This window comes from Populus euphratica, unplaced genomic scaffold, assembly GCF_000495115.2.
Source record: "Populus euphratica unplaced genomic scaffold, PopEup_1.0 scaffold49.1, whole genome shotgun sequence".
NCBI lineage: Eukaryota > Viridiplantae > Streptophyta > Magnoliopsida > Malpighiales > Salicaceae > Populus > Populus euphratica.
This window is the reverse complement of record NW_011499875.1, coordinates 1,669,318-1,676,491: the sequence shown is the minus strand read 5'-3', so window position 1 is coordinate 1,676,491 and position 7,174 is coordinate 1,669,318. Positions and strand designations below refer to the sequence as shown.

General features: G+C 36.9%; 2 protein-coding genes across 3 annotated transcripts; one reads left to right on the top strand and one right to left on the bottom strand.

Moving 5' to 3' along the window:
• The first annotated feature begins 1,322 nt into the window (after nucleotides 1-1,322).
• LOC105128305 (NAC domain-containing protein 86) lies at nucleotides 1,323-4,277 on the top strand. 2 transcript variants are annotated; one of them, XM_011029910.1, is made up of 6 exons: nucleotides 1,323-1,807; nucleotides 1,957-2,126; nucleotides 2,755-3,032; nucleotides 3,119-3,448; nucleotides 3,532-3,769; nucleotides 3,856-4,277. In XM_011029910.1, the coding sequence occupies exons 2-6, from the start codon at nucleotides 1,970-1,972 to the stop codon at nucleotides 3,921-3,923; spliced, it is 1,071 nt and encodes a 356-aa protein (XP_011028212.1). In that variant the 5' UTR covers nucleotides 1,323-1,807; nucleotides 1,957-1,969; the 3' UTR covers nucleotides 3,924-4,277. The 2 variants fall into 2 exon arrangements, with proteins under 2 accessions (XP_011028212.1, XP_011028211.1); XM_011029909.1 differs by having other exon boundaries at nucleotides 1,323-2,126.
• Nucleotides 4,278-6,200: 1,923 nt separating this feature from the next.
• LOC105128304 (TLDc domain protein) lies at nucleotides 6,201-7,174 on the bottom strand. Its single transcript, XM_011029908.1, has 2 exons — nucleotides 6,964-7,174; nucleotides 6,201-6,889 (listed from the first exon to the last, which is right to left on the bottom strand). The coding sequence occupies exons 1-2, from the start codon at nucleotides 7,136-7,138 to the stop codon at nucleotides 6,369-6,371; spliced, it is 696 nt and encodes a 231-aa protein (XP_011028210.1). The 5' UTR covers nucleotides 7,139-7,174; the 3' UTR covers nucleotides 6,201-6,368.

The following is a 7,174-nucleotide window of genomic DNA, read 5'->3' as shown; positions in this document are numbered from 1 at the left end:
AATGTATTTCAAGTCGCCATCCAATCATCACCAAGTTGATAACACACACAAGTATAAGCATAGCCAAAAGCATTTTAGGTTTTACTTGGTGTTTGATACTGTGGTCCAATAATATTTTTAAAGATTTTTAAATTTTATATTATTTTTATATATTTTTAGATTTTTTTAATATGCTGATGTTAAAAATAAGTTTTTTAAAAAATTATAGATTAAATAGAATAATAGAGTGATAGTAATCAAATGTTTTTTTTAAAATATTTTTAGTTTTGTGGTGGCTAAGGATTGTGTTCATTCTCTTTTACAGAATTGAATATATATATATATATATATATATTAAAAAACAAGAAAGGAAATAGAAAACAACCTATACATTATTACATACCGTTGTCATCCCTGTTAAAAAACTAAGGAAGCACTTTTAGGACACTCTTTTAGAACAAGGGACCCAGTTTGATGACTCAATCAGTTCCAAAAAGATAAGAAAAGTGTTTTGTCTGACTCAGAATGACGCGGGAGGAGGTTGGGCGACGAAGAAAACCCAAATTCTCCCATCAATGACAGCTTGACCACTCCACAGTGGCATCCTTAAAGCGAGTTCAATGCTCTCTACGAACACCCGAAATGGGCGTAGGTTTAGCAGAATCTATTGAAAGATTAGAGCTCTCATCTCCCGTCAAATTTGTGTTCCTGTGAATCTACAAGTGTTTTTCCTCAGCAAGAACAGAGTGGTGACAGGAAGAGAGGTTTTGTTTTTTTTCTGCAGTTGAATCCAAGATCCCTTGCATTGACATGTATTTTGTAACCAAGTTGTTTGAATGTTGTAAATTGACAATCTTGTAGTCGTTTATTTTTAATTTTATTTAATTCGGAACTAAAAGTTTGATAAACTTCATTATCTTGTAGCAAGAGAACAAATCCAATGTTATAATTATTGGAATTATTTTAAACCTGTAAATAATCTTGTAGTAAGAGGCATGTATAGGGATGTTCAACCCACCAGTTCCTTCGAAGAAGAAGAAGAAGATAATATTTTTTAATATAGAACAATATTTTTTATATATGTTTTTAATTCATCATAAATTGATAACCGCTTGAATCATTGAATTATTAAAAGAATTAAAGCTAAAGAACAATTAAAATTAATTAAAAGTAACGGTCACGAATTATATTGGCGGGAAGGAAAGAGAACTGTAAGGTGTGAACTGAAGTTGTAACGTAGGTCCCATTCTGTGGAATTTTGGGCACGCTCTAGACAAGCAACCTCTCCACTTTCGGTGTGCAAAAATTTGGACTTTGCTGCCTCCTCCAATCCTATATTATATAAACACACACATTACAATTCCATTGTTACTCTACCAAGCCTCGCCTTCTCTCTTCTTTAATCACACACACACACACACACACACAATCTACTCCTTTCTTTTGTCAATCTCTCTTTTTGAAGGCCACATAAAAAGCTTTTGAGTCCATACCATTCGAGATTTGCAGTTTTTGAGAGGTTCTTGAATGGTCCTGGCTTCTAGTCATTGCAATAGGTTCTGGTTTTGGAAGTTCTAACTAGTTTTTAGACCAAGTCTTTTTTTTTTCTTGTTGAATTCACTATCTAAATTTGCATTAAAGGCAAATTTCTGGCTTCTGGGTATAGGTTAAAATAAGTTTTTAGATTCATTTCAAACTTCATCTTGTGACCAAATTCTGAGGGGGTTAGTGGGGGTTTAATACTTCAATCATAAGAAAGTCGAGTTTCAAAGGAAAATGATTCAGTTCTACAATGGGTACAACCTGTGGAAGTTGTGCTTGATTCTTGGTAAAAGATCTAGTGTTGATAAGAGCTTTTATTTTTGGATTTTTCAAATCTTTAATAGATACAGTCTGGGGACTTAGCAAGAAACCTTCCTCACTCTATTCTGTTTACTCTGTTTTTTTTTTTTCCTGTTCATTTCTTTTTAACTCTAGGTAGATTGAGATAATGGGAGGGGCTTCATTGCCACCGGGATTTCGTTTTCATCCAACTGATGAGGAATTGGTCGGGTATTACCTGCATAGGAAAGTTCTAGGGCTTGAAATTGAGCTTGAAGTGATCCCCGTGATCGATTTGTACAAATTCGATCCATGGGAGTTGCCAGGTAACTTTTCTTCTAGCCCATCTACTGTTATGTTTATAAGATGTAAAGAGAAAAATTGTTATCGATGATTTGTAATGCTTCGTCAAAGTTTCCTTATTCCTATCCAAGAAATGATTGGCATGAGAATGTGAATAGTCAATGCCCCTTGGTTTGAGAGAGGTAAAGATGACGCATGCAACGCTACTTGCCTTTTAGATATCTTTGGGATATGGATTGGTTTTTCGTGGGCAAGTTATGACCTAAGCTCAATGAATTCATACGTTGTTGCTTTAGATTTAAATTGTTATGGTTCGAAAGAAGCTTCAGTATTGCTGTCTGAAGTCTGAACACAGATATTTTTTAGTATTGGAAAAGCACTTTTTTGTTTTGTTTTCTTTATGCTTGATATCTTTTTTGTTTTTTTGATTAATCTGATCACAAGAATACTTTTATCGGTGGAGCCTTCAACAACTTTTTTCTTGCAAAGTCCGGTTCGGCCGGAAACTTTCATTTTTCAGTAACAGTTTATTCAAAGGAAAGCATTACAAGAAACAGTTCCGCCCTTTAATTTTCATATCACTCTTTTCCTGTTGATCACATTGTTCTAACAACTTGGAAATCTAACTTAATTTCAATATGTGATACGCAGAGAAGTCATTCCTGCCGAAACGAGATATGGAATGGTTCTTCTTCTGTCCCAGGGATCGTAAGTATCCAAATGGTTCGAGAACAAATAGAGCCACTCAAGCTGGCTACTGGAAGGCTACCGGCAAAGACCGGAAAGTTGTCTGTCAATCTGCCGTGACTGGGTATAGAAAGACTCTCGTTTTCTATCGCGGACGGGCTCCTTCAGGAGACAGGACGGACTGGGTAATGCATGAGTATCGCCTCTGCGATGATCTTTCTCAAGGATCACCCAATTTTAAGGTACACATTTAAGTTCAATGCCTGTTGAACCTATATTTGAATTGTTTAGAAGACTGAGAAAATATCTGGTTACTTTATTTCTCCAGGGAGCTTTTGCTTTGTGCCGTGTTGTTAAAAAGAATGAGCAAGGTTTGAAGATGAGTGACCCACAAGGTGAGCCTAAAGCCAAAAGGGTCGGAAGTAGTTCGAGCAATGTGGATTTCACCTCTGATGTAGTCTCGAACGAGCCTTCGAACATCTCATATGGCATGTCTTCTCAAGCAAGTTACCTGTATAACAATGGGAATCAATTTTCAACTCCTATTGCGTCTCCTTATCAAGTCACAACAGTGTCAGAACTTGAGCCAGCTGCTTCATTGGAAAGCAATCCTCCAAGCCATTGGATCTCACCCGAACTAATTCTTGATTCCTCAAAGGTATAGCTTAGGTAAAACGTAATTAATAGACTACATTTCTATATAATGAAGATTTTTTAATCTTTTCTATGGTCCTGTTTCAGGACTATCCGCAAGTACATGAAGCTGCATCTCAATACTTTCCACAGTACGACTATCCAATCTCCATGAATACTTGGCAGCCAGACACACACGGAGAATTCTCGCCGGGTTCATCATACTCGAATTTTACAGGAGAAATTGAGCATGCCGATGATCTCAGTCACATGGGGTTCATGTCACCTTACTCAGAACATGGAAACTACATGGGTTTTGGTGGGAATGATGACACGCACTATCAAGGTTATTGACCTGATCAGTTCACTAAGATATGCACGGCCCTTTGAAAAAAGAAAGGAGAGATCATTGTAGCTGTTATTTCAATGCAGGATCAGAGCATTGGAACCAAGCTCCAATTTGCAGGCATGCAAGTGGAGATGGGAGTTTGGGGGAATAAGGCGGTCTTTGGTCGCAGGAAGACAACATGGTGATTGTGATCTATGGGTGTACCTCGAGCAAAACAATCAAGAAGGGGGGTCTCCAAGACAACGCCTTTTAATGTTTGTTCTTGGGAGGGAAATAAAGAATAAATCCCTTTCCTATGACCTGTGTTTGGTTATGTTATCTTACTTAGTAGTTAAATGTTATTTCAGTTCCTGTTTATTTAGTAAGGCTGCACTCCCCCTCGGTGGTAATCACTTTTATAGATTTCACTAGGAGTTGGTTAATGTCAGTTTGAATTGTCTACTCTATGGCTTTAAGAAATAAAATAAGCTTCTTTCATGGTAGAAGCTTTGATGTTGTATAAGCATTCAAAATCTACGTTCAGCCTAGCACAAATGAAATCACCCTTATTACCAACTTTTTCCGAACGCCAGTGCAAGTCAATAATAATTTCTTTCTTGCATGCATTAAGAGTAATGATGCCCATTCTGGTCAAAATTTGATGCAAATTGTGATGAACAAGCAACTCTCTCACATGTCTGATGGAAATCCTTGTGTGCAGATGTTACTGTGGTAGAAACCTTTGAATTCGTCACCAAATATTTTCCGGATTCTTTACCTTTACCTTCCCCTGTTTGAAAACAAACAAATAAATTTTGTAGCAGATCTGAATGGAGCATATGTGATTATGTTAGGGTGGGGTATGATGTGGAAACTTGAGATCACTTCTGCTTCAACTTTCGTATGCAACAGTTGTAGTCTTTACTCTCCATAATTTGTCAGTTTGCTTGGAGCTTTTGAATGCAATATTCTCTAGAGATTTAAAGCATGCTCATGTCATTATCCAGTCCATAAAAAAATTTGCTTTAAGAAACCCGTTTTTATCTTTTGGTCGGCCTTGTATATCAAGCTGGTTGATCAATCAGTGTCAAGGTTTCCCCGTTTCCAAACAAATTCTAGCTTCCTGTGTAAGGGCTATACCCTTGTATCTTAGAAAATAATATAAATTATATAATAAAATTTTATTTAATAATTTAAATGATTAAACTAAAATAATTTTTTAATATTATATAAAAGCTTTAATAGTTAAATAATGATGAGTTTAAATTTCATTATTTTTATTTATTTGATAAAAATTAAATAAAAAATAATATAAATATATACAAATTTTAAATTTAAAGAACTTTTATTTAAAAAGATATATTAGTAAATAATATAAATTATATATTAAAATGTTAGTAATTAAGTTGAAATAATTCCTTAACTGGAGTTGATTTTCAGCCTGCATTAAGAGTGTTGTTGTATGTGTGGATGTCTAAGATTAATTAGCATGCAATCTTTCCATTCAAAATATTTAATAAATATTTTTTATTATCTTTTATGTATATGTGACGGGACAATCTTCATTTTATGTTGAGAGAAGTGGTCCTAAGGCTCATTTGCCATGAGAAATCACCCCCGTAAGGCCAATCCATCAGAGCAATATTCTTGATCAAGTTTAGCCTTCTTTTCCTCTTCTTGTTATGGTGACGAGTTAACTGACATCTCTACATGAACTTTCAAAGAGACCTAGTAATGGCATGCGGCGACAATTCTGAATCAACTTCAAGGGAAGAGCTAATTAAAACCAAGTGCAGGTCTTGTTTACTTTTAAATCGCACCATCTGAACTACAACCAGAAACTGAACCAATTTTGCAGTCTAAGCAATCTTTAAAAGGAATAGATGCTGAAACTTGTTGACGAATATTCGTCCGTTTCCCCAATACGAAGCTCTCCATCCACATTGAACTTCCATTACTTTCAGGAATCGCCAATCACTTGCGTGGAGGGGAAGTCAAAGGAATATTTCCTTCCAAAGTTGCAAAATATATCATTATCTAATGATTACTGGAATTAAGATGAGCAATGAGAACTCAAAAGCAAGTGCCGATAAGCAGATGGCAAATATATGTGTATATCCATCAACGGTAGTTTAGACAGTCCCCCCTCTCACTTTAGCAAGAATCTTGACAAAGAGACTACACTAACGCAACCTTTAAGAATGCTTTCCTAAAGGGCCTATTATCCCCAAGCTCTTTACACACCACAAGAACCAAAATTTATTCTCTGAAATAGATTCTGCCACCCTGCCCCTCCCAATCCTTCTTCAAGAACACCTATACTTTGCCTTTTGTTTGAGCGTGTGGTCGGCCCCTTTCCCTCACCAATCAAACACAAGATTTGGTTTTTCCCAACATTAAGGTCCACTTAGGAAAACAAGTTGCAGCAGAAAAGAAGACCACCATTTAATTTAATCAAACATGATCTATACTGTAGAAGAGTAAAGCTTTGCAGAGATTGAGCACCGATTATGTAATCAAAGAACCGATTTTATGTGACTTGGAAGAATACTCTAAAATGGGTTTTTTTATATATATATAGAGAGAGAGAGAGAGCCTTATACAGTATCTAGATACCTCAGTATAGACTTGCTATTTGAGGACTGCAGAAAACTTGGACTTCTTCTAGAGTTGCCCTGGACTCATCACCGAATATAGACTCCTTGCCGTCTTCTCTTTTAGCGTATGACAATCCCAGTCTGGACTTGGCTTGCCTCAAGTCACCAATTCCTGAATTGGTATCAGGTCCTGCAAACCCGCCCATGACAGGTGCTAGTGGAGGCCCGATTAGCAACCCATCAGCCCCAAACTGAGGTCCACCTCGAGCATAATCAAAGAGGGCTGCACCGCTGCCACCAACTTTGGGTAAGATGATGGGGTCCATTTTCTCAGTGTCTGTCCAATAGAAGAGAAATGCATCAAACGTGTCATAGTAATCATCTGTGCTTCTATAGCCTTCAGGGTTGAATGCACCAAATTTGAAGGACTTGTTTGTGTAACCTATGATCACACATGGTCCCTTGAAGTCAGAGCCATCATGGAAATTTGTCGCACTAAATCCGTCAATGGTGGCTTTGTAGCAGCACTTGAGCTCCTTACCTGTTCATAATTAATTTATCAAAAATGAGATTCCGCGAGAGAGAGAGAGAGGGAGGGAGAAGGAGAGATTTTACCCCTCAAGAATGTTTTGTCAGCGAGAGATGTTGAGAAGGGAAGATCAACATCGTGATACTTAGGTTGCGGTCTATCATTAGTATTTCTCTTGCCTGTGTTCCAACCAAACAGGCTCTGAGGGCCTGTTTTCCTCCACACATGGCAGGATGAGTTTGAGACACAAGCCATCTGCATGGAAGTGATCGAACAACATTCTCAGATATCCTCTGA

Coding starts and splice junctions, on each gene's coding strand:
- LOC105128305 (XM_011029910.1), top strand. CDS start 1,970: ATGGGAGGGGCTTCATTGCCACCGGGATTTCGTTTTCATCCAACTGAT. Junction 2,127..2,754: donor CGATCCATGGGAGTTGCCAG/GTAACTTTTCTT, acceptor TGTGATACGCAG/AGAAGTCATTCCTGCCGAAA. Junction 3,770..3,855: donor TGATGACACGCACTATCAAG/GTTATTGACCTG, acceptor ATTTCAATGCAG/GATCAGAGCATTGGAACCAA.
- LOC105128304 (XM_011029908.1), bottom strand. CDS start 7,138: ATGCAGATGGCTTGTGTCTCAAACTCATCCTGCCATGTGTGGAGGAAA. Junction 6,890..6,963: donor TGACAAAACATTCTTGAGGG/GTAAAATCTCTC, acceptor AATTATGAACAG/GTAAGGAGCTCAAGTGCTGC.